Source organism: Lissotriton vulgaris, chromosome 2_1 (genome assembly GCF_964263255.1).
Source record: "Lissotriton vulgaris chromosome 2_1, aLisVul1.2, whole genome shotgun sequence".
Lineage (NCBI taxonomy): Eukaryota > Metazoa > Chordata > Amphibia > Caudata > Salamandridae > Lissotriton > Lissotriton vulgaris.
Genome location: NC_141687.1, coordinates 941,282,746 through 941,309,317, shown reverse-complemented (window position 1 = coordinate 941,309,317; position 26,572 = coordinate 941,282,746). Strand labels below are relative to the sequence as shown.

The window sequence follows — 26,572 nt, the reverse complement described above, 5'->3', positions numbered from 1 at the left end:
CTTTCCCGCATGCACTTCTCCTCCCACCAAATTCCTGCCCACTTCCAGTTGCTATCTCGCTCATAATGCAAGCTATGTCATGAGCTTCTCCCCCACCAAGCTCCTTGCCTGCCCCATGCTCTTTGTTGTCTTTTTGCTTGTGTACTTCTCCCCTGGCCTCTGTTTTTAGGTCTCGCCTAAGCAGCGCGCATTTCTTGCTGCTCGCTCCCGCAAGGGAATCGGGCAGGCCCTCTCCTCTCTACCCTCCTCCTGCAGCCGCGCGAGGCGCGCCCGCTTGTTTAAAATGCTTCAGCATCCAAGATTATTAACACTTACATTACGAGCAAAAATTCTAGCCAGCGGTTCATGTTGTCGTCGTCCGCTAATGACTCCGGAGAGACTTTATTGCCCTTTGCAGATAATTGTTTCCACACATAATAAATAACCTTCCGCAAACAGGAATGCCAGAATTACTGATGCCATGGTCACTTGCTAGCCCTGTCCTCTTCCCGTGCGGCTGACACCAGTTCGAAGCCTCACTGCTGGAATACAAGTAACATCTTGGGGTGTGCATCCGTCTCTCCGTGCAAATACTGTTCAAAGCCTGTGCCCCGCAGACCTTTGTAAGGCGCGGTGCAGGGGTTCGCGATTCGGAAGTGAAGGAAGGGCTGTGGAGCGTGGTGTAGGGAAAGCCAAGCATGTATAGTTAGGGCAGGGCTACTCAAAGAAGGCTCCTGACCTTTATTTGCGACCCCCCTGGTGACCGGCAGCACTAGGATGCTGTTGACTTGACAGAGCAGGAACATTCAGAAAGCTGTGAAAGGAATGGGCGTACTCAAGTTAACTAAAGCAAGGTAAAGAAGGTGTCCTAGATAACTTATCTTTAGGAACCCTTTAGTTTTAAATAAAATTTGCAGTAAACATGTAAAAACATGATAAACTCTCTGCAAACTACAAAAAAAGTGTAATTTATTAACATACATGAGCGTTTTACATCAGTAGATCAGATTATATCACTGCATTGAGAGGCATTTATTAGCAGCGATAGTTTTAAAATATGATCATGGAAACATGCCGGTCCCATTCTAAAAACATGCATTGGCTTAGCCAATAGGTCTTGCCTTTGGGACCTTATACGTATTTAGTTGTGCAGCACAATATTCTTAGTGCAACAACATTAACTGTTGCATGGCTAAACAATTATAAGGTCCCAAAGGCGAGACCTATTGGCTATGCCAATGCTTGTTGCTGCTTGTCGTCAAGCCCATCCATTTTTCATTGCTTCCCGCCACGCACTCCTCAACTGCTCCATACACCCACCCATCATATTTTTATTTTAAAAAAAGGTATTTTTATTTATTTATTTTTTGCAGGGAAACCTGGTAGCAAAGTGCTGCCGGTCTGTCATCCTGCTAATTCATCTTCTTCTTCTTCTTTTTTAGTTACTGATCCATTTTGGATGCCTGCAAAGTCAGCCGGTCCCAAAGGTATGGAGCATTGTTTTTGCCAAAGCTTGTCTGTCAAACGGCTGCTCGATGGCCCTGCCTTAAAATTGGTAATCAGTTAGCCATGGCTGGTACTCTGGGAGTCTTTAGCGCCTGGTATGCTCATTTCATTGCCTTACTGTATATTGTTCTTTTTGGTGTTGAAAAGCAGTGCTGTGGCTCTGATAAGTGACCCCTCCCACTCTTACCCATTTGATTTCCTGGCTTCTTCCAGCCCGATGGACTGACGTTTATCTTCAGTGTCTTCTGGGCGTTGTGATGTCGTGACGTGTGACGTGTCACTACACGTCCGTACCGTTATGGTCATGTGACCTGCATACAATAAAAGTAAGGGGCACGCAAACGTACGCCAGTCAGGCGATGGAGGCGAGTCCCGATAGTTGCATCACACTAACCGTCTCTTGTCGTGATTAATGCATGTTTCCCCCAAAGGCCCATTTGCATAGTTCCATCGTGTTGCCCTTCACATCCGGGCAACACCAAATTGGCGACGAGGGTGGTCCTGCCCTCGCAACCTGCGGTGAGGCGGCCGCAAGCTTTCTGACCGCTCGCGGCGCTCGTGCCCCGTCCTGTGGCGCAGTGTTACCCGGCGCCCGGAGGCTGCAGGGATGCTCCGATTTCTGGGCTGAGGACTGGAGGACGTCTTCGCGGCCCGGCGAGGCCTCGAGGTGAGCTTACTCCTGCGCCACGCCCCAGGGTGCTGCCCGCTGCCCGCGCGTCCTGCCGCAGCTGTGTGCAGCCACGTGGGGTCGCTTGCGTGCAGAGGAGAGCCCCCGCAATACAGTGACCCGCCCATTGGCAGCCCACGTGCGCTCCAGGTGCCGCGCCCGGACTGACTGAGTCCTTTCTTGGCCCCCGGTGTGTCAGCTGTGCTGGGAGGCACTACGTGAGTCTGTGCTCAGCGTCACGGAGGACGTAGGAATTGAGGCCCTCACGCAAGCCCCACCAAGCGCAGAAGGGACCCCCCACAAGCGGGTGAAGCTGAGGCCTTAACACAGGCCTACCAAACCACAAAGCGGCAGCCATCCTGAAGGGAGGGTAGAAGTGCCAAACCCCATAGGCGTGTGCCCCTCTCACCATGCAGGGACAGCCAGGAGGTCAGTGAACAGCAAAGTGCATACTTACCCTACCAGCACAGCGTGGCGACAACCCCTAAAGGGCAGTGCAGTCAGTGCAGCACCTGACGCAAGGCCCACACCTAAAGCAATGTCCCAAATACTGCCCATAGAGCCCTTCATCGCGGAAGGATTGCCATCCTCACTGGCACCCAAATGGAAGGATTGGGTGGATAGCTTACAGATATTCTTCGAGGCCACCAAGGTTCAAAAGGACCAGAAAAGAGCGATGCTGTTGCACCTATGGGGCAAAGACATACACAACATTGCTAAAACACTTGTGGCGGCCACGCCCAAGAACCACCACACCTTAATAAATGCCCTCAACTGACATTTCGAGCCGATGGCCAATCAGGACAATGAGAGATTCATATTTAGACAGGCACGCCAACTCCCTGAGGAGTCCTTGGACACCGTACCATGCTAGACTCAAGAACCTAGCATCAACATGCTGGTTCCAAGACGAGACGGAAGAGATAAGGGGGCAAGTGATTCAAGGGTGTGCCTCCGCAAAACTCCGGGAACGCATTCTAGAAGAGTCTGGCAAATCGCTCGCCGACATCCTGACCCTGGGATGCACCAAAGAGCTGTCAAAAGCACGTGCAGCACACATGGAGGCGACCCTCCAAGTCCCGGTGAAGACAGAACCTGTAAACGCGGTCACGACCAAAACACTGACGAGGTGGAACAAGATGGAGTCCAGCACCGTGACTAGGGGACCAGCAGGAACGTGTGGATACTGTGGCGGACCTCTGCACCAGCAGCAGAATGTCCCACCAAAGGGAAGAGATGCTAGGGATGCGGGCGATTCAACCACTTTAAGAAAGTGTGCAGATCAAAGAAATATTGCAAGCCACGGCAGCTGGTTAACGCCATACCTGAGGGAGATAGGACACCCAGTGACATGGATGACGACGAAGACGAAGAGCGGGTAGTCCATAAAGTACACATGATTAGTGCTGCCACCTGCAAAGCGCGACAGCTGCCGCAGTGCCACATCTGTGTGGGATCCCAGGACGTCATGGCTGTGGTGTATACTGGGGCTACCATCAATATTATGGCATCTGCCCTCTACCAGTCGCTGTGCCCAGCACCCAAGCTGTACCCGTCAGCAATTACTGTGTTTGCCTATGGCCAAGACACTCCGCTAAAAATACATGGTTGCTTTAAAACATCCATCTCCCATGGAGACTGCTCTGTCACCACCAACGTGTACGTCACCGTAGATAGCCAAGGCATGTTCCTGGGGTGCCGTGCTGCAGAAGATTTAGGAGTGGTGACGTTTGCCTTCAGCGTGCATCATGAATCGATTCAACAGTTGCTTCACGAATTCTCGGAGGTCTTTGAAGGCATTGGAAGATTCAAGGGCAAGGAAGTTCATTTACATGTCGACCCAACGGTCCAGCCCGTAGCACTAAGGCATCGGCGGATAGCATTTCACCTGTGGCCACAGGTTGAGGAGGGGCTCAAGAAGCTAGAAGCAGCAGGAATAATTGAGAAGGTATCGGGACCCACACTGTGGGTCCCTCCCATCGTTGTCACGCGGAAGCCTAAGCAGACTGGCTAAGTGGGGATTTGTGTAGAAATGCGCTTACCTAACGCCGCAATTAAACGCGAACGCCACTTAACCCCAATCATAGACGATCTCATTGGAGAAATGGCTGGAGCCTGCTGGTTTTCCAAGCTTGACCTACAGTCCGGATACCATCAACTGGTGCTTGATGAAGAATCTCGAAACATCACCACTTTTTCAACTCATGTGGGGCTTCGACGTTACACCCGGCTGAGCTTTGGTGTATCTAGTGCTGCTGAGTATTTTCAAAACATCATACATGAACTGATTATGGACATCCCAGGTGTCATCAAAGTCAGTGACGACATCATGGTTCACACACAATCCATTCCTGAACAAAATTTGCGCCTTACACAAGTGCTTCGCCGCCTGTGTGACGCCGGACTCACCTTGCATCGGGAAAAGTGTGAATTCCTGAAGAGAAAGCTGCAGTTTTTCAGTTACACTTTTTCCACAGAGGGAGTCAATCCAGACCCAGAGAAGGTCCGGGGCATCAAAGACGCTGCAGCCCCCGCCAGTGTGACGGAAGTCTGCAGCTTCCTGGGCATGATAAACTACTGCAGAAGGTTTATTCGTGATCTCACAACCTTGACACTACCGCTGAGAGAACTAACCAATACGCGGTCCAGACCAAGCAAAGGAATTCAATGAGATCAAGAACGCACTCTCAGAGGCTACTACGCTTGCTTTTTTCAAACCAAGGAAAATGACCCAGATAGCTGTGGATGCAGGTCCCATGGGCCTAGGGGCTGTACTGCTGCAAAAACAACGTCAGGAGGAGGACTGGGCCCCTGTGGCTTTCACAAGTCGGACACTTACTGAGACAGAACAGAGGTACTCTCAAATAGAAAAGGAAGCCATTGCAATTTATTGGGGGTGTCGCCACTTCCACTTGTACGTCTATGGCAAGCCCTTTGCAGTGGCCACGGACCACAAACCTCTTGTAGCTCTGTTCTCAGGGACCTCTACGAAGCCGCCGCCGCGGATTGAGAAATGGATGTTGCAGCTTCAAGATTACAACTGTAAGGTAGAATACCAACCAGGGTCCCGCAACCCTGCGGACTACTTGTCTCGACATTCCAGAGCGGCCACTGCCAAGGAAACGGCGGACGCTGCTGATACTGAAGAATATGTCAAGTGCGTGACAGCCCGGTCATGTCCTCTTCCCCTGTCCATGAGAGATCTCACTGAGGAGACAGCCAAAGACGACTGTTTGCAAAGAGCCAAAGTGGCCTTATGTAGTGGCAATTGGCACAAGGCCAAAGAAAAATGGAAAATCCCGACGATCCCTGCCCGGCGGATCATGGAAAGCTTATATCATGTCAAGGATGAGCTCACTGAAGACGCCACAAAATGCTTGTTGAGGGGACACCAGCTGGTGATTCCCTTTGATGGATCGATGCGTCCAATTGGCCCACATAGGACATCACGGCACGGTGAAAACAAAATCCAGACTCCGGACCAAAGTGTGGTTCCCCCTAATGGACGAACTGGTGGAGGCCACCGTCCGCTCCTATTCTTCATGCCAAGTAACGGAGGAAATGCCGCGTCCTGCTCCAGTCATTGCGGAACCTCGGCCAAGGTCTCCATGGTCTTGTGTTAGCATGGATTTCAGCAGTCTGCCTGATGGTCGCTATACCTTGGTGGCGATTGACAAACATTCAAAATATCCCGAGGTTGAAATCGTGACATCTCCCAGTGCTGCTGAAGTGATACCAAAAATTGAAAAGATCCTGGCCACCCATGGCCTAATGCAGGAGCTGCTCACGGATAATGGACCTCCCTTTCAAGGGCAGGAATTCGCCACCTACCTCACCAGTCTTGGCGTTCGACACCGTAGAGTCACGGCCAGATGGCCACAGGCCAATGGGGAGGCGGAGAGATTCATGAGGACTCTAAATAAATTCATCCGGATCGCCCATGACAAAAGACAGTCAATAGAGCAGGCAATATTCACATTTCTCAGAAGCGATCGCCAGATGCCACACACCACCCCCGGAGTTGCTCCTGCTCATCTGCTGATGGCCTGGGTGGTCACAGACTCAATACCTCCTCATCCCCAGTGGCAGCCTCCGACCCCTGATGATACCAGGATGGATGCTCGTTGCCGGGATGCATATATTCAGGTAATCCGGAAAAAGAATGCCAAGACCCGCAGTTTTGAAAATGGAGACTTGGTGCTGATCAAGAATCGTTTTGCCACTGGCAAGTTTCACCTGCCATATGAAAAGAAGCTGTGGACTGTAGTCAATGTCAAGGGAACCCAGATCATTGCAGTCAGAGTTCGGGAGAAGGTGGCCAAAAATGTGTCCCATTTCAAAAGATATCACTCTGAGATCTCTGAGTCTTCTTCAGCCAGGCTGGAGGTTGAGGACAGTCCCTTGATGATGGACCCGAACAGTCTCGACAGAGAGGCAGAGTTGAGTTCTGAGAAGGAAAGTGGTGACCCGGGCAACTCTAGCATCTGGTGCCCTGAGGGTGATCACTGTGTGGAGTTGGAGATGCCTCAGACTCCACCTGAGGGTGGTCGCTGTGAGGCCACCCCGGAAGCTGAGGTGGCTGAGTCTCAAAGTCGGGGTCTTTCTCAGTACCATCCACGGAAGAATCCTGCTCCCTCCTGCCGTTTGAAAGACTATATCACGTAAGACTGTCCTTGATGCATTGGGGGCTGAGGGCGAAGGTGATGATTTTTATTTTCATACTGCATTTGTTGCTTTGATGTAGGGGGGGGGGCTTAGGCCCATGTTGTTTTGATGTTTGTTGGGGAGGAATGTGATGTCGCGACGTGTGACGTGTCACGACATGTCCGTAACGTTATGGTCATGTGACCTGCTTACAATAAAAGTAAAGGGCATGCAAACGTACGCCAGTCAGGCGACGGAGGCGAGTCCGATAGTTGCATCACACTCACCGTCTCCTGTCGTGATTAATGCCTGTTTCCCCTGTAGGCCCATTTGCATAGTCACATCGTGTTGCCCCTCACATCCGGGCAACGCCACAGGTGTCATCTCTGTCTCGCTGCTCCAATGTGCATCTCTTCCTGCTGAGCTCAGCTTGCTGTCTGCCGTGCGACAACTTTTGCTATTCCTCTCTCCTGATGGTGACGAGGTGGGCCAGAACCCTTTCTTCCTTGTTAATGTGTTGATCCCCCCCTCTGTGATCACCTTCTTGAGCGACCAGGAGTCTGTGTCTAAGGAGACCGGCACCTTTGCAGTCTCGACGTCACTGCTTGACATCACAGTCTCCCTTTGTGATGTTCTTTGCTGGATTATAAAGAGTGCTTTTAAAGGGGACGCGTATATAATATCTGTCTTCTCCTCTTTAATAAAATCTAGAGTTTATTTTTGCCAGCTAGAAAAATGATTAGCCATGTGCGGTTTAAAGGGCAATTCACTAGTAAATGAAAGTGAGAGCTCGTCCACTGTCAAAGCTGACCCTGAAGGTGCCTCTCTTGAGCTTTTACAATCTCCTAGTATTATGCTGAAATATGTCAGTGCAGACTCCTTGAACCAAATAAAAGGCGATCCAACCGGAAGTCATGATCTATTTTATCAAAAACCGTTAAGAAGAGATCGCTTTCAAAAAGGACTAGAGTGCCATCTACATAAAAGCTCTTGCGAGTCTGTTCCCTCATGTTGATAATGGTTATTCTAGTCCGTGCGAGCTATGGTTACCCGCAGCCTCCAATTTGTGCTGCAAAAACAGGCCGATGCTGCCCTCCACTGGCTACTAAGGTATTTTACACTCGGATCGAGAGAGCAGTGTTACGGAAAGTAGTGTCCACATCATCAACTTTTGTTCAGGCAAACACCACATAGGAGGTACTCCCTGGAGAGGTCAGGTCCTGCATGTTTTTCCGCCGCTGCAATGCTTGCCATTTGTAAGAAAAGAATGCCACTCGATTTCATGACAGCTACACATTTACACTCACCACAATATTACATGTATTTGATGTTAGCTATGGACCCTCAGTCTTCATCTCGCTAAAATGATGTCTAGTGCATCACAATGGTGTGCTCTAGTGTAGGCCTGTGACTGTTGAACAACGGCCTAGACTAGAGCACACCATTGGGATGCAGAGTAATTCCATTTCAAAGCACCTTTGAAATGGAATTACTTTTCGTTTATGACACTATTTGTTTTTTTTCTTGAATCCTTGGAGCCAATACATGATTGTTGTGCAGTGCAATGGCCATACGGTTTTTACAAAGCTCTACAACACTGGTCCAGCTTACCTCAACCACCATCTCAACTTCTACCAACCCACCAGATACAGGCAAGAACACAACTCCTTCGCATCAAGACCAGAAGAGGAGGATGCACCTTCTCATACCTTTCAGCCAAGACCTGGAACGAGCTCAGAAACACCCCAGTACCCCCCCCTCCCTTCCTCATGGACTTCCAATGGAACATCAAGACATGGCTGTTGCAGACATAACAGGCATGGCCTCCTCCTCCCCATCAGGCCTGCCCTACTCTGGTGATTAGCTCTCACTGGTGATTAGCCACACTCTACAAATTCACATAACGTGACATAATAATATGGTAGTGTATTGCTTTTATATGGCCCCTAATAAGAGATTAAGGCAGACAAGCTTGTTACTGAGAGAAGTCCACACTCAGAAAAAGGGGGCCTGCAAAGATGGAAGGTAAGGAGAGGGTCACTCTGAGGAAAAGTCAAAGTCCGATTTTGAATCACTGACAAAATATCAGAAACAAAAATATTGTGTAGACAGAATATCATGTAAAAAAATTGAGGACCAAAATATTGAGATGGTAAGCTCAAATAGGTAAGTATAGATTTACTATTCTTAACTCCACGTCGTTGTACCTTGAAGATATATACATATCATCAAGGTTCATATATGTGGACTTAAATGTAGCAACACTTTGCTTACCTGTAGAAACTTACCTTCATGTTATTTTTGTCCTCCATATTCTTGACACAATATTTTGACCAAATTATATATTTTTTGATGTTTTGTCGAAACGGCCAGTTTTTCAAACAGCATTTAAGTATATAGTGGAAAGACAGTTTCTGAGATAGCCTGTAATCTCCGGATTTAAAGGTGTGCTGTAGGCAAAGGGAACATCGCAAGCCCATGTCTGCAGGCCACTTAAACATTAAGAGCCCAAGCCTGTTGTGTGCCATGCTTACGTCACCTCTTTTAACCCCTTGCATGCTTTGGCGGCCAACGGCCAACGCGCGCACTACCTTCGTAGTGCTGCACACGTCCGTTGGCCGACGCGGCCCCACCCACTTCGCTGAACCGCAGCGGCAGAATTGCCGCCGCAGTTAAGCGCTTAAAAACAGTATGGAGTATCCCAACTTGCCACAGGGTCTGTATGCAGCGCCAGGTGAGGCGGTGCAGATTCCTTCATTTAGAAAAGTCTCGTTTAATGAGCTTATCTTGCTACCCTAACAGCACTGCACCAAAAGGTTGTTTCATTCACTTTAAATGAATTTTTGGCACTGGAACATCTTGCCAACATGCAATCATATTATGCTGTATGTGACCTAATTAATTCTACGTTGTTTCTATAGCAGAGGAACCACAGATACAAAAGGTACCTGGTGCTAACATCTCAAGTATATGTTAGTCCTACTGGTGTGGTCTGTTCCTGTGTACAAGATGGAGGCAAGGCTGTTTTCCCAGACAGTGGAGTGTATTACTTTAATTCCTGTGTTGTAGGGAGGAACCTAGATAATGAAGTGAGGACAAAGATGGCAAGACTCGCTAGTAATTCTAACATACTGTCTGCTGAGAGGTGCTACTGATAAGTCAGTGTTATTTAGTAGACTTTTGGAGGAGAAGGGAGGGGCTGCTGTCCTGTTGTCAGAGCATAGAGGGTCCTTAGAAGGGGTTCATCATTTTGGGCCAGATGTAGGAACCCTAATACCGGTCGGTAACGGCCGAAATTACCGAATTTCGGCCGTTATGACCGGTATTAGGCATTTGGGATGTAAGTGGCTACATTTCCGATTCAGTAATATACCGAATCAGTATTTAAGAATTCGGTAAATTACCGAATTCTTAAATACAGATTCAGTAAATTACCGAATCTGAAATGTAGGAAGCACTCAAGTGAGTGCTTTTCACCTGTAAGTATTCGTTATTTACCACCAACTACAAGTTGGTGGTAAATAACGAAAACCGTTAAAAAAGCAATTTTGTGCTTTTTTAACAGTGCCATGTAGCAGACATACATGCCCTTAGGGAATGTATGTGTGCCACATGTGCACCCATGCACTATTCAGGGGTGCAACAGGGTGTCAATGTGACACCCTGCCACCCTTGAAAGGGTTCCCCCTATTACCGAGTCAGGATTTACCGAACCAGTAACTCCCATTCATTCCTATGGGCCTCCAGGGCCATAGGAATGAATGGGAATTACTGAATCTGTATTTAACGAATCGGTAAATACCGAATCAGTTTAAATACCAATTCTTAATTACCGAATCTTACCGATTCGGTAATTTTTACCAAAAAATTATCTGCATCCCATTTACCTATTCTTAAATACCGAATCGGTAAAATTCGGTATTTAAGAATAGGTAAATTGAGATTACCTACATCTGGCCCTTTGTCTCTTTTCTGATCTCTGTCCAACTGGCTGTTGACCATCTGACTGCTTTCACCTCTTTGTGCCTCTGTTGTGGGTACTCCAGGCTAGAGATTACCCTCCTGTGAAGAGTATCACTCTACACAAAGGCGAAGTCTAAGGTAATAAAAGTTTATTGAGGGTGACAACCAGTGATGAGTTCTGCAGGGGTGTCTTGAGTGAGGATTAACCTGGGGATATTTTGTGTTTACTGAACAATGAAAAGAAGAGACAGACACATACAGATGTCTTTGAAGCAGGGCCGGCCTTAGCTAAGATAGTGCCCCGGCGAAACCAAACTTGGCACCCTTCCTGTTCCCCAACTCTCTTCTTTCTCTCCTAGGTTTTCTCTTTAACCTTTTCTAAGAAAAATATATAAAATATTTTGCTGCTTTGTAGTGCTCCTGCTGACCTATACTTTTTCTGTGTGAATGAGAAAATCTTGGTCTGCTGCCTGATACTGTTGTGCCCATCAAGTCTGCCTGGGGAAAATAATCACTGCTACCATCCTCGCTGTAGACAACCTTACGTGTATCACATGTGGAGAACACAGACTTCTTACCTAGCTGTCTATAGGTGGACATGGCGCTGGGAGGCGATAAGATGCAAGATGCGGGCTGGTGACAGAGTAATGGAAAGTCTGCAACTGACGCTCTCTGCTTCCTCCTCCATGTTCCTGCAGATGTTGTTGGTTAGGGTGGGTGGACATATGTGTTCAAAGGTCAGGTCCCCCTCACCTGAATTTGGACTTCAGATGGCAAATTAGACGTAATAGGCCAAGGCAAAGGGTGAGAGGAAGATGGAGGGGTAGGAGAGGTAGTGGAAGAAGACTAAGGGAATGGAAAGGGATACATTATGCAGCGCTTGAAGAGAATAAATGGGCACCAGCAACCAATGAGAGAACTGAGCAGGAAAGCATCGTCTTACCCTCCATGTTGAGAAGGACCACTTTGGTGGCTGGTGAGAGACCCGCCGAGTTGTAAGCTTGGACTGAGACCCTCTCAAGCCCATTGGGCAGCAGGAAGTGGCACTCTTCTTCTGTGGTGTTGCACACCACTGTTTCCTCCTCAGTTGTGTCACCTGCAGTGTAGAAAACTAGGTATCCTAAAATGATGCCTCTGGCGTCTTCTTTCCTCATGGCCTATAGAGGGCAAGAAAACAAAGCCTTCAACTTTCGCTGGCAGCATTTGTGGGGCTAAAACATGCTTCTGATATTTTTCTTAAGACATTGGGGGCCATATTATCAAGAATAGCAATAATAATATTATCGCTGCTTTAGTGGCAGGAAACTGCCACTAAAGCGGCGATAAGGGGCTTCATAATATGCTCTTGTGAATTCCCATAGTACCCCGGGTTCTGGTGTGAACCTGGCTTTCTATGGGAATTCACTAGGGCATATTATCAAGCCCCTTATTGCTGCTTTATCGTCAGTTTCCTGTCGCTAAAGCGGTGATAATGTTATCGCCGTTCTTGCTAATATGGCCCTTGATATTTTAGGAAGCTCTACAATTTCTTTAAAAAAGCTTTTAAATTAAAATCGCAATATTTACACGTGCTGGTGTATTTGGGTTAAAATGCATTCCCAAATAATGCATTCCAAAAGAGAAAAACAAGCTAACATAAAACAATAATTCTCTGTCAAGTATTCAATGTCAGTATAATTGTACAGTTATGTTATATAACAATGAAAACATAGCTGATGATGAATAGTTGTTAGCATTCTCACTATTTTTGAATATCAGGGAAAAAAAGAATTTGCATTTTGAGGAAATCCCTAAACGAAAATTCCATTTCAACTTGAATCTTTCAACCTGTAAAAAAGTAATCTGTGAAGTGCTGGAAACGAAAACACATATATTCACAGTTCACCTTTCATTATTTAATTTTTTTAATATGCAGTAAAAAAATTGTTGAATTAAAAAGTGAAGAAAAATGCAAATAAAATCTGGATAAAAACAATTGGATTTTCTTTATAAAGTGAAACATAACGTTACTTGAAAATGAAAATGACACTTAATTTGCGACTATCTCTGTGGAGTTGTCATGAACTCTCCAAAATGTCCTCTAGAAAAAGCTGCCTCTGTTCAATCCGGAAACACTCAGCCACAGTGAAAGCATGTGTGTCTGTGCCTGATCTGCTTTAGCACAGAAGGGGAAACTCCCTCTCATGGAAAAAAGGGATTTCTCACCGCTTTTTGCGGGTCCTGGTCCTTCACCTCCACTTTTGGCGGACATCTTAGGGGGATAGTTGGGACGCCTGGCGGCGCCATCTTTGTTGCCGTGCTAGTTGCTCCTTGGACGCTTGACCTGCACTTAAGGCGGTCATGCTGACGTGCAGCGGGTAAGCGCAGCGGGCTAGCCGAAGTTATGCTGAGTTCAGCCCGTCTGCGCCCGTCAGCGTCCTGGAGGCGGACAGGGTGGCGGGCGGGGCTGGCTCAAGGCTTATGTATTCGGCGTCGGATTTACTCTCATTGAGGAAAGGTAAGGATGCGTGTCGGGTGGTCTTTCCTGGGTGATGCAGAGGCAAAAGGCGTTGTCAGGGCTGCGGATGGATACCAGGCAAGTTGCCGGTGTTGGGTGCTGTCTGCCCTGAGGCCAATGTTAAGTATCTGTGCCTTTTACTTAATACTTGGTCTTTGGCCAGGCATGCTCTGGATATCCACAAGCTTTTAGTTGCTGAAAAACCTATGTGCCTATTGCTTACTGAAACTTGGCTGGGGGAGTCCTCCAATCCTGACATTGCGATTGCTATTCCACCTGACTATATGATTCTTAGACACGATAGATTGAATGGAAGAGGTGGTGGGGTGGCTATTGTGGACCAGAGATCTGCCTCATGTGTTGTTGTCCCTACGGAGACTATTTCCAGGTGCGAATCCTTGGCTTTCTCTTTAGCCCTTTCTCCACATCAATCCTTCTCCGGGCTCCTGGTCTACAGACCACCAGGTCAGCTGGGGTCTTTTTATGAGGAGCTGCTGGTGCTGGCCTCGGCGCTTTGTCTGAAGACAGAACACTGTATTGTGCTTGGGGATTTTAATATTCATATGGATGTGGGGATGGACGGTGACACAATTAAAATCATGGATGTCACCGCCCCTCTGGGCTTTATCCCCTACCTGGCTGCTCCGACTCATAATAAGGGCCACACTCTTGATCAGGTGTTCTCCACCATTCCACTTGAGATGGACAGTCCTGTTCCTGTCCTTTGGTTGGACCATTTTCTTATAAGGTTTCAGATTTTGGGTAATAGTAAGTCACCCTGCGCAATGGCGACTTATCCTAGGCAAACTGGTCGGGCATATCATCGGGTGACCCCTGAAAGTCTGGCTCAGGCCTACTTGGATCATCCCTGTCTTCTATCAGGAGACCTAGAGAGGGATCTTGAGCGGCTGCAGGAGTGGTTGGTGGAACGGTTAGATGAATTAGCTCCTGAGATTGTTCAGCGGATAACCTCTAGACGAACTTCTGCTCCTTGGTTTACTGAGGCTTTGGTGCTGTACCGGCGCAACTGTAAGGTGGCAGAAAGGCTCTGGCACCAGAAGTATGATCCTGGGGCCAAGGCTGCTTATAGGGCTGCCATTAAGGTTTATCATGCGGACATTCTGATTGAAAAGAAGAAGTACTTCTCTGCAAGAATTGAGACTGCTTCAAGTTCTTGCAGGGAAATTTTCACTATTGTGAAGGAGTTTACTACTCCTAAAGCAAATGCGTCGCATCATGAGTTCTCTGAGCCGTGGGTGACTTCGCTAGCTAGCTTTTTCACCACTAAGATCAGGCGGATTCAAGACTCTTTTTCCCCCTTGGGCCCGAGTGATATCACCATCCCGGGAGACCAGTTGCATTTGTTAGCTGGATCTGGACCCTTTCTCTCGGAGTTTCCATCCCTTTCTTACTCTGCTTCTCAGGATTTCCTGATTAAGCTTAAGTCAGGTTCACACTCTGACCCTTGCCCTGCTAAATTTTTGGCTAGGGTAGCGGAGGTTCTGAACCCACTGATTAATCCCATTCTAAACCAGTCATTGACTAGTGGTGTGGTTCCTGCGGTTTGTAAGCAGGCGATGGTTGTTCCACTCCTTAAAAAACCGGGTCTTGACCCCGAGTTACATGCCAATTATAGGCCAATTTCCCTCCTGCCTGCTCTTGCAAAGATAGTGTAAAAGCATGTACATACTGTGCTTTCTACTTCCTTGAAACCCATGGCCTGCTGCACTCTACCCAGTCTGGTTTTTGGTCTAATCTTAGTACTGAGACGGCACTGTTGGAGGTCAATGAGGCTATCAAGGAAGTGCTGGATGCAGGAGGAAGAGCCATGTTGGTAATGTTAGACTTGTCGGCGGCCTTCGACACCATCCCTCATGAGGGGCTCCTCTGCAGGCTCCATGAGATCGGTCTGAGAGGGACGGTATTGAGCTGGTTTCGATCTTATCTAGCCGGTCACCGGCAGGTGGTCTGGGCCCCCCCCATACTCAGCCGAAGTACCGCCTCTGGAGGTCGGAGTCCCGCAAGGCTCGGTGCTGAGCCCGACTCTTTTTAATATCTTTATGACCCCTCTGGCGGTGCTGGCAGAGTCTTTTGGGGCTCAGATCGTGTCATACGCCGATGACACCCAGCTCCTTTTCACTTGTGGTAAGGGTGCTGAGTTTGACAGAGAGAGCATCCGTGGGTGTTGTGGGGCTGTTTTCAATTGGTTTCAGCGCAACAGCCTCAAGTGCAACCCCGATAAATCTGAGGTGCTTTTCTTCAGGTGTCAGTCCGACCCGAGATGGCAGGATTGGTGGCTGGTGAACATGTTCCCCCCTGCGTCATCCTCCTTGGTGGCCAAGAACTTGGGGGTCAAGATTGACAATGGCTTGACGCTTAAGTCCCAGATCCTTGGACTAACTGGCATATGCTATGGCATCCTCAAAATGTTGCGTAAGTTCCTTCCCCTGCTCCCTTTGGCGCATAGGAAGACTACGGTCCAGGCCCTTATTGGATCAAGGCTGGATTATTCGAATGTCTTATACCTAGGTCTTCCCGAATACTTACTTCAAAGACTCCAGGTGGTCCAAAACTCTGCGGCACGGGCCATCTTTGGCCTACACCACCGTGCGAGCGCCTCGGATCTTTTACACTCCCTACATTGGCTGCCTATTCGGAAGCGGATTGTTTTTAAAGCACTTACGCTGGCTCATAAGGCACTCCATGCTGTGGGAGCTGAATATATTCAAAAACGTCTTGCTTTCTATAAACCATCAAGATCCTTAAGATCGGAATCTCTTGGCCTTGCCGTTGTCCCTGCTGTTCGGAAAGCAAGGGTGGAGGGACGTTCTTTTAAACGTCTGGCGCCCCAGCTGTGGAATACCCTTCCTCTGTCACTCCGCAGTACCTCTAATCTTCTAGCCTTCAGAAAGGGTCTGAAGACGTGGCTTTATGGACAGTAATCTGTTTGCCCTTTTTCTTCTTTTTGCCTGCCCTTTGTAGTATGCTGTGGGTGAGAAAGTGCCGGGACACTCCTCGGAGTAGCCGAGCGCTATATAAGTCACTCATAACATTAACATTAACATTAACATTAACAATGTTTTCAAAGCTTTTTATTCATCTCGGGAGAGTAAAACTGTCGAAGATCTTGAGTGCAGCAAAACACAACTGTGTCCTCATCCTTTCTCGAAACTTCTGTCAAGACCAAAAGCGGTCACAATGTCAATGTGAGCCTTAAAATATCTAGAATAGCCCTGCCTGGCACAACATGGCACAGCATAACACAACGTGACACAGTATAACTAAGGCTCCCTGTTTTCCGTTTTTACTGATTTTTACAGATGAATACAGACAGAAAACCATTTACTTTCCTCTCTGTATTTATTTATAGATGTGAGAAAAAATGGTAATTGGATTCTTTTTTGAGTGATTCTACATGCTGTCAGCCATGACTGCCAGGCCAATAGCTGTGCAGCTTAACAGGTAAGGGATTATAAAAAGAAAGGCATTTTAGAATAGGAGTAGATATGCACAACCCTAAAAACTGTTTGTTCATGTTTTCATATTAGTACAGTGATTTATCATCTGTGGGTGTTCACATCATTGAAACATATTAGGCGTTCAAGCATGCATGCACATATATCGGTTTTTCAAATGTGGAAATATACTAGTTTCAACTTCATTTTTTCACCAAACCCAAAATAAATAACGATAAATACAGATAACATTAGCAAATACAGACGGTGATATTAAAAAACATAAATACCATAAAACTGGGAGTCCTAAGTAAAACACAACATGCCACAGCATCATACACCTTAAGTTGGAAAGGCGATGCATAGTTGACGAGTGCATAGTCAGGCATAACAGAGCACAGTAAAGCTTTCTTGTTATACTGTACTAGAGAGTGACATAGCAGAAAATAATATAGGTGACATAAAATGGGTAAGTATTTGAATGCAGAGCATGAGTTAACCTCTGTACATCACTGGGGCATATATTATCATAATGAAAAATAACGTAAGCTAACGTTGCCTTGCATACCATGGCCGGATATAGAATAATAAGATGTTATGACACAGTTTATCAATTCCGTGCGACCAGATTACCTTCCACAAAAGCTGCACCTCCAGGTTCCTCTCTGAGTCCAGGCCTTTCGATTTCCACCAGACATCTAATTTTCCCACCGGAGCTGAAACACAGGAAAGATTTCTCCCTGAGTCTCTTGTGAGCAATAAAGCAAGCAGGAGTGGCCATGGATTAGCCCATTGCACAGGTGGAAGAACCCAATGCTGCAGGGTAAGGGGTGTGGTCTACAGGCGGGTTGTGATTTGTGGTCCAGAGATGCCTAAGCTAACCTAACCTCACAAGTGGTTAGTGGAGAGGGATGGAGATTAGCTATTTTGCGGATTGATATCTTCTCAGCTCTCCACTCTGGCACATCGCACATGTCTTAGAACTGTGTCCTGTACTCGGCCCGCTGGTTGTAGTCTAGCACCTTCCATGCTCAGGACGGCTCCCGACCGCCATGAGTCACAGTAGTCGTGTGCTCATGATGGCCGGGAGCAGTCCGAGCGTTGCTGCTCTGCCCACGCACACCTAGTTCCCCACCTGTGCAGGAGAATTAATCAGTGTGCGGAGTTCGGACAGCTCCCGGCCGTCATGAGCACATGCCCACCGTGATTTATGGTGGCCGGGAGCCGACCCCAGTACCCGAGCGCCACGCCCAGTCCCGCCACCACTTGCACCACAGCGGAATTTCTGCGCGGCGCAGGGGTTAAAGAAACGTTAGCTGGAAAAAAATTAAGTAAACAACTAGCCCGGCCTCAGCCTACCATTTTCTTCATCACTACTGGATAAGGTGTCCAGAGAGCGTGGCTGTTCAGGGGTTGGTGAGATAACTGAGAGCATAACATTTCCACCGTTCCTTCCTGCTGGGGAGCCTGACATGGCTTCTTCTACTCCCTCAGGTGTTGTGGCGTGGAGTCTAGGTCTCATCAGTCTTTGTCAGGGTGTGTGCCTTTAACCACCTGAGCAGGCTTGAGACACCATGGTTATGAGTTGCTAGGACTGGGGCCTGTGGATGCACGTGAACAAAGGATGTGTAGGACCTTGGAACCGATCATGGATGTGCAGTGTGAGGTGGTCATGGAACTTGGATGTATAAGGTGATGAGCTCAGGGCAGTGGTACGGAGGAAGGATTCTGATACACGTGGGCAGTGTGAGGTAGCTTAAAACACATGGACTTAGTAAAGGTGCCGCAGCTAGGTGCCTTCTGCACTAGCACATGCAAAGAGAATGGCCCTCTGTCCCCTTGTTATACAGTAAGAGACAGTCACATTTAGTGTGCTGTGGGGCTCTCACAAGCATGGACCCAGGTGCTACTGCACCTGCTGCACTAATGATTATTACGCCTTGCTTTAGATGATTAACATTGGAGACTTGATGTGACTGTCCAATAGAGGTAAGCGAGCCAACAACTTAAGGGAGAGCCATAGCCGAGCCAGGGATCTGGCTCCGATCCCCTGGCTCCGATCAAAGGGGCCGATTAGGATGGCAGACGGATCACCACTGCCATGCAGGCGGTGGCGATCCGTCCACCATCCGTGCCCGTCTGCTCTCAATTTCCCCCCCCCGCCATATTACAATGGCGGGGGGGACCACGGCGGTCAGAAACCCCGTCCGCCGCTTTTCCGCCGCGGTCGGCTTGAGACCGTGGCGGAAAAGCTCTAATATGGTGGCGGTGTCTATCAGACACTGCCAGCCATATTAGGATGGGCTGTGGGGTATGCTTTTCCGTGGCGGCAATGCCGCCACGGAAAGGCATACGGTCTTTGCTTTGGGGGCCCGCTGCGGACCCCCAGGGTGAAGGGGGGGTGAGGGGGTGCACATGGGGGGTACCTATGGTACCCCCCTGCGTTTCCAAGTACAACATGGCAGGCACCGCGCGGTGCCTGTCATGTTGTGCTTTAAAACGCACAGCATGCCTTTTTAGCATTGCGGCGGGCGGTGCTTTAAGCACCGTCCACCGCAATGTTAAAGATGCGGGATGCACCCGCCACTGTTGCGGGTGCATCCTAATTGGGGGCACGGTTCCTCCGCCCTTGTGGCGGACGGTACCAGCCTCAGACAGGATGGCAGACGGACTTTGTCCGTCCGCCATCCTAATCGACCCCTAAGTGCCCATGCACAAGCCGAGTCTTGAATATGTTTGCTATGAAAATCATACAACAAACCACGTAAAATATGATAAAGTCTCTTCAAAATTCAAAAATGTTTATTTCTTTAATATTTGGAAACTTTGACATTAATAGGGCACATTATAGCACAGCACTGAGAACTAGTTATTCTGAACGTACATATTTGAAAGTGCTTTCATGCACCGACATGAAGAAACAGACTTTTGGTGAAAGGAAACTTTTGCCCAATATCATACAATTTGTATGGGGAAGCTGCGATGTATCCAAGATTTCTGGTTGTAGTTAGTACAAATCAGCTGGTAAAAGGTATCTGTCTTTCCTTATTATAAGGCTTCATTTATGTACATTTAAAAAAATTTAAAAACATATTGTGACCTCGAACCGCAGGTTTTGGGGTACTTTACATCAGCATCAGTTTTATTTCACAAGGTCACATGGACTGTTTATAGGCATGGGGATATTAAGTGATTTGCCCAAAATCACAGACTGTGAGCCGAAGCTGAGACTCAAATCTGTCTCACAAGTTCCGAGCTGGAGATCTGACTGTAAATGCATATCCTTGTTAGAGGGAGGAAGGCGGACAGAAGTCGCATGAAAGCTCGGCTCGCTATGAGCCCGAGGTTCAAACTGGACCTCGAGCTAAGCCAGAGCCAAGCTTCAGACTCGAGCCAGGCACGCACTTTCAGAGCTCACCCACCTCTACCTTCCAACATGCACCATTATTCAACCATTTCACAAATTTCAGTGGCTATTTTTTAAAATTTAAGGCGGGAACCCTGCCACCACGACCTCATTTATTTTCTAAAGATATATATTATTTAAACATATATATGTATATTTAAATTCACATCACACATACATGTCACTGTTAAAGGACTATGCAACAATCCTACTGTCGGTCGGCCTGCAGACTGCATCAGATCAGATCCAGGACTCGACCCTACCAGTAACGCGGCCTGTAGCCGTGTTTCCTCTTGCCCCGACCCCTCCCAGTGCACCGCACACCTCGAGGGAAGCACGGCCTTTCCACATCCGATACTTGCCAACATTGCCTCAGGCCGTTATGTTTTGAAATACCGCTTTTCAGAGTGTCGTTTTGGGGGATGAGGTTCTCTTCCTGCCTTGCGAGGAGGGAGAGAGAGAGAGAGAGAGAGAGAGGCCTCTTCTTTCAGTAGAAAAAAATACATACACCACAGACCCACAGGTGGTAGGGGACGGAGGCTCAGGCCTAGATGCAGAATATTGTCTCATGTGTCACTCCGCGGTATAGTGCCTGTGCGCTGTCAGAAAACAGTGCAGCGTTTAGCAGGAGGCACGCTTAGAGAGAAAGGCAAGAAACAGAAAGCTCGCAGGCAGGTGCTGGCTTTCACACAGATGATAATTAAGAAATCAGGGGCCTTATTTATGAAGGCCTTGCGCCACTGGTGCGTCACTTTTTCCCATGTTAAAAGTGACGCATCGGCGGCGCAAGGCCTTCATAAATAAGGCCCCAGGAGCGTAGCTCGGTCAGTAGGACTGGGAGGGTGTGAGCATCTGATTTCCCGACCATCGCGCTGTAATATAAGCTAAAATACATTACCTCCTCGTCCTGGTCTCCCCGTCCCATTCCTGATACATGAGCAGCTAGTCTGCTCCACAGAAACCCCTACCTAGCTGAGCTGTTTGCACTTCCCCCTAGGATGACGTCACCATCACGTGACTATAAAGGGGGAAGTGCATCCATTAATCAACCTGTTCTTTTTTTTCTGCGTACGCAGTTGCCTGTTACCTGGCTGTGCTGGAGGTTTGCCTTCTTGTGGGTAAGTTTCTTTTGGCTTTTCTGTTGTTTTTCGGTGGCCTGCTTTAGCGGCCGCCCTTTGTGTCTTTTTTGCTATTCCCCCCCCCCCCCCCCCTGCGCTGCCTGGTATTTCTTTGCCGGTGGTCTGTGCTTTTAAATGCGCGGCTCGCGTTAGCGGCCGTTTCTGCCTATCCTCGCTCACCTTGTTTGCTGGGCCTGCTTCAGCGGCTGTTTCCTTGGTGTTGGCAGTCCCCGATAGGCCCTGCTTTAGCGGGCGGGGGTTTCTGCTTGTGGAGGTTGAGGTGCACTGGATTTCCTGTGCTTTTGGGGGGGGGCGGGTTTGGCTGGGTTTTTATTATTCTGGCCTCTTTTTTCCTGCACTCGTGTGAGTACAGGTCCTCGGGACTTTGCGTCCTTTGAATGTGGTCCTTCCTGGCTGCAATTTGGTCCTTGCTTCTGCCTGCTTTTAGTGTTTGAGCCTGGACTGGTTGCTGTCGTGGATTCAGGGGCTTCTTCCTCTGCTACCCCTCTTGTTGCCCTGCGCCTCCTTATTGATGTGCCTGTGGCTGCTGCTTTCCTGGCTTGGGTCGCGGCTGGACCTCCTCCCAGGGTGCCTTGTGTCTCTTTGATTCCGCAGGCTGCTGCTGAGGATGTCAATGGTCCTGTTGATGAGGGGGGTGTACGTGGTTTGTTCAGGGTGCTGAGCTCGCTGGACTGTTCACCCATGTGCGGTCCTATTTGGGCTTTTTCTCCTCCGGCGGAGACTGTCTTTTTTACGCAGTGTGTCCTGCCTGCTCCTGACTTTTTTCCTTTGCTCGGGCGGTACGCTATGTGCTGTCTCGCGTTTGGAAGGAGGTGGTCATGTCTTCTTTTCCTCATTTCCTGTCCCGGCATTGCCTTCTTGGGGGTTTTTGCTACTGAGTTCCCTCAGGCTGTGCAGGTTGTGGATTTGATGGCTGGCCTTTCCTCTCAGGGTTTAGTAGTTTCTATGTACGCCCTTCCTGCGGACGCTATGGATATGCGTGTTGATGGGGCTAGGTGGCATTCCTATGCTGCTTCTATAGTTTCTGTCCGGGCGGATTCGTATTCTTCCTATGTGGTTCAGTCGCTCCTTATGGATTTCCTGTCCCTGTCAGTTTTGCTGAAATGTCGGCGAGGTTACCGCGCCTCTTTTGTCTCTGATGGAGTTGCAGGTGCATTACCTGTGCATTACCTGTCGGACTGCTTCTGGCGCTTCCATCGTTGCCAGTCGTCGTTTTTGGATGCATTCCTGGTAGGGGGATTCTTCCCTGGTGTCGGTCCTCCTTTTGTTTCCCTTTGTGGGCTCCAGGGTGTTCGGTCCTCAGCTGGAGGGTATGGTCGATCGGTCTGCTGGGATCCGCAGGCTCTTGGCTCCGGTCCGCCCTCCTTCTCGGGGTCGTGGGTTTGGTTTCCGTCACGTTTTGGGCGTCCTTTCGGGCTGGGATCGTGGCCTGGGGGCCCCTGGAAGTGCCAAGCCCCGCTCCGCTGCCGGTGTTGCCACCCCCGCTTCCTCCTCTTCTCGGTGACTGTCTGCCTTTGCCGGTTGGTGGTCGCCTCCAATCCTTCCGCGCCCAGTGGTTATCGGTTCCGGTTGCCTGGGCGGTTCGGACTGTTTCGGAGGGTTGCCGGTTAGAGTTTTCCTCTCCTTCTCCTCCGGGTTTTGTACAGACTCCCCTACCCCGTCTTCCTCTGCGTAGAGTTGTTTGTTGGCAGGTGTGCGACTCCTGTTGGTGAAGGGGCTGTTGTGTGGGTTTCTCCGCTGGGGTGGGGCTTGGGTTACTACTCAATCCTCTTTCTGGTTTCCAGGAGGTGCACTTCGGTTCTTCGTCCTGTTCTGGATCTGAAGTGGGTCATTTGCTTCGTCCTCCGTCGTCCATTCTGGATGGTGTCCCTCCGGTCCGTCCTGCCTCTGGTCCTTCCGGGTGGCTTCCTGCTGTCCCTGGTTCTGAGGGATGCATATCTGCAAGTTCCTGTCCATCCGGTTGGCCAGCGTTTTCTGCGTTTTGCTGTGGGGACCCTTCGCTCTCAGTTCTGTGTGCTGCCTTTCGGCCTGTCTTCAGCACCCAGGGTTTTCGCCTTGCTCCTGGCCCCTCTGGCTCTGTCGGTTGTGGCCCGGGTGTGTCTTCTGCTGGGTTCATTCTCAGCCACCGGTGGTCCTCCCTGGCGCCCTCTCTGTCCCTGTTGTTCCTGGGGACTCTCTTCCGGATGGACCGGGGCATGGTGTTCCTCTCCCAGGGGCGCCGGTTGATTTTGTTTCATCTCCTTTCCTGGCTTCTTTCCCAGTCCCGGGTGTCTGCCCTTCTCTGGTTGTGGTGTCTGGGGGAGTTGGCGTCCGCTCTGCATCTCCCTCCTTGGGCCGGGCTGCGTCTGTACCCCCTGTTGCATCATGTCCTGTCCCTTTGGGATCCCGCCTCCTTGGACTACGGGACTCTGATCCCTGTCACTCTGGGGCTTCGGGCGGTTTTACAGTGGTGGTTGTCTCCTCTCTCCCTCTCCGGGGGGTTCGATCTCCTTCCCCCTCAGTCTGTGGTCGTGTTGTCCACGGATGCGAGTGCTTTGGGTTGGGGGTCTGTTTTGGGTTCTTCCAAGGGTCAGGGTCGGTGGTCCCATTTCGAGTCCCTCCAGTCCTCGACCTGGAAGGAGTTGAGGGCAGTCTGACTGGCTCTCCTTTGGTTCGCACCTCACCTTCGGGGTCGGGCGGTCTCTGTGCAGACCGACAATCAGGTGGTTCGCTCCTATGTGAATCACCTGGGGGGCATGTGTCATTCTCTCTTTCTCCTGTCCAGGGAGTTCGGCCTTTGGGCCGAGTCGATTCTGTTGTCTCTGACGGCGGTCTTTCTTCCGGGGAAGGAGAATGGGCCTGCGGATACTTTGAGCAGGGTGTTCCCCTCCTCGGTGTCCCTCTGTCTGTCCCCGGTTCTGTTCGGACAGATTGTCCTCCGTTTCCGCCTTCCTTGGCTGGATCTTTTTGCCTCGGAGGATTCCGCCCTTCTTCCTCTGTTTTGCTGCGTCATTCCGTCTCCATTGGCTTGGGCGACCAATGCTTTCTTGATTCCTTGGTCGGGGGTCTGCTGTTTGCCTTCCCTCCGTTTGCATTGATTCCGAGGGTCCTCCGGAAGATTTGTTTGGATCGGGCGGTGGTTCTCCTGGTGGTTCCAGAGTGGTCTCGGCAGTCTTGGTTTCCCCTTATGCTGACTTTTGCGGTTTGCCCTCATTGGAGGTTTCCCCTGTCTCCCTCCCCCCTGCGGGCTCCTCTTCTCAGTCTTGCCTCCCTGCGTCGCCTCCGGCTGGGGGTGTGGCACTTGAGAGGTTGTGTTTGCTGGGTCTGGGTTGCTCGTTAGAGGTTGCCCGGTGTCTTCAGCTTTCCCGGCATCCTTCCACCTTGACGTCTTATGCCCGTCACTGGATGAATTTTTCCTCCTGGTGTCTTGGGAGGGATCTCTCTCCTGCCTCCTGTGAGGCCGTGCGGGTGTTGGACTTCTTACGGGATGGTTTTGTCTTGGGTCTGGCGGTTTCTTCCCTGCGGGCGCAGTGGGCTGCCGTTCTTGCCTTTCGGGGTTCCTCTGTTTCTTCTGTCTCCCCGTTGGTGGCTCGCCTTCTGAGGAGTTTCTTGCTTCAACGTCCTGTCTCCCGTTCCCCTGTGCCTCCTTGGGATCTACCCTTGGTTCTACGGGCTTTGACGGGTCCCCCGTTTGAGCCTTTGGACTCCGTGGCCCTGAAATTCCTTTCTGCCAAAGTTGTCTTCCTGGTGGCCATTTCCTCTGGGCGTAGGGTTGGTGAGATTGGTGCGCTGATGGCTTCCCCCCCTTCTTGCGCTTCTGCGCTGGCAAGGTCGTTCTCGTCCGTGTCAGTTTTTTTTTCCCCAAGGTGGTTTCAACTTTTCACTGTCAGGAGGATGTTGTTCTCCCTGTGTTTTTTCCGGCTCCTGCCTCTCCTGAGGAGGAGCTACTCCATTCTTTGGATGTGTTGTGGGCTCTCCACATCTACTTGGAGCGTACGGCTGGTTTCCGTATGGTTGATTCCCTGTTCGTCTCCTACGGCCTGTCGGGTCTGGGGCTTCGCCCTTCTTTGTCCACCTTGTCTCATTGGGTCAAGGGCGCTGTGGTTTCCGCTTGTGTTTCGGTCCAATGTCCCCTGCCTTCTTCTGTTCAGGGTCGGTCGACTCGGGGCGTTTCATCCTCCTGGGCCATGTTCAAGGGTGCCTCTTTGCGTGACATTTGCAATGCTGCTACGTGGGCTTCTCCCCACACTTTTGTTGCCCATTATCGTCGGGTGTTGGGGATGGCGGCCTCCGCTGCTTTTGGGACTAGTGTCCTGTCTGCAGTACTTGATTTGTAATTTGGTACTGTTTGCTTTGATTAAAATGGACCTGTTTTTCTGACATTCTTCTGGTCTGTTTTTTTCTTACAATCACCATGTGCTTGGGTATGGGCTCATGTATCAGGAATGGGACGGGGAGACCAGGACGAGGAGGTAATGCCCGGTTACTCACCGGTAATAACCATTGCTCCGAGTCCTGGTCTCCCCGTCCCATTCCTGTGCCCTTCCCTCCCTCCCTGGTTTGGGTTTTTCTTTGGGTGATTGTTTGTTTTTTCGTTCTGGTTTTCTTTGGTATTTTCAGGATGATTAATGGATGCACTTCCCCCTTTATAGTCACGTGATGGTGACGTCATCCTAGGGGGAAGTGCAAACAGCTCAGCTAGGTAGGGGTTTCTGTGGAGCAGACTAGCTGCTCATGTATCAGGAATGAAACGGGGAGACCAGGACTCGGAGCAATGGTTATTACCGGTGAGTAACCGGGCATTGGGCCTTATTTATGAAGGCCTTGCGCCGCCGGTGCGTCACTTTTAACATGGGAAAAAGTGACGCACCGGTTGCGCAAGGCTTTCATAATTGAGGCACATTGTATGACAAGCAGGGCGCATGATTGAGGCTTAAGAGGCAGTGGGAAGGGAGAGGAATACGGATTAATAGGAGTTCTAAACGACAGAAACACAATACTTTGAAAAATAAATATTTACTGCTTTCAAAACAGAGATGAGAGAGGGTACCTGAATGTTTTTGTCTGTGTTAATGCGAAAATCACAGGTGAAATCCTACAAACACCTCACCATGCCCAACTGAAAGCACCTGTACCCAAATATTCATCGGAAAATACATTTATAAAGGGGGGTGTAACACCCCAAACAGCCCCCCTGCATTTACCTTCCTGTAAAAACATCATCGGAATTAAGTGGGGTTGAACAATGAAGAAATATTGCAAACCCTTGCCCCAAATTCCAGAGAGTGAGCTAAGTGAACCCCCTTCTAGAAGGTCTCAGTGATTTCACCTCATGAG

At 49.4% G+C, this 26,572-nt stretch overlaps 1 protein-coding gene across 3 annotated transcripts in view; it reads right to left on the bottom strand.

The window, feature by feature from the left end:
- The window catches only part of CSF3R (colony stimulating factor 3 receptor), a 186,887-nt gene that overhangs the window by 46,400 nt on the left and 113,915 nt on the right, over positions 1 to 26,572 (bottom strand). For all 3 annotated transcript variants that reach the window (XM_086956461.1, XM_086956460.1, XM_086956459.1), the window contains exons 8-9: positions 17,345 to 17,427; positions 11,703 to 11,916 (exon numbers count right to left, since the gene is read on the bottom strand). In XM_086956461.1, coding sequence (XP_086812587.1) covers positions 11,703 to 11,916; positions 17,345 to 17,427 — 297 coding nt within the window. The remainder of the gene's footprint in view (positions 1 to 11,702; positions 11,917 to 17,344; positions 17,428 to 26,572) is intronic.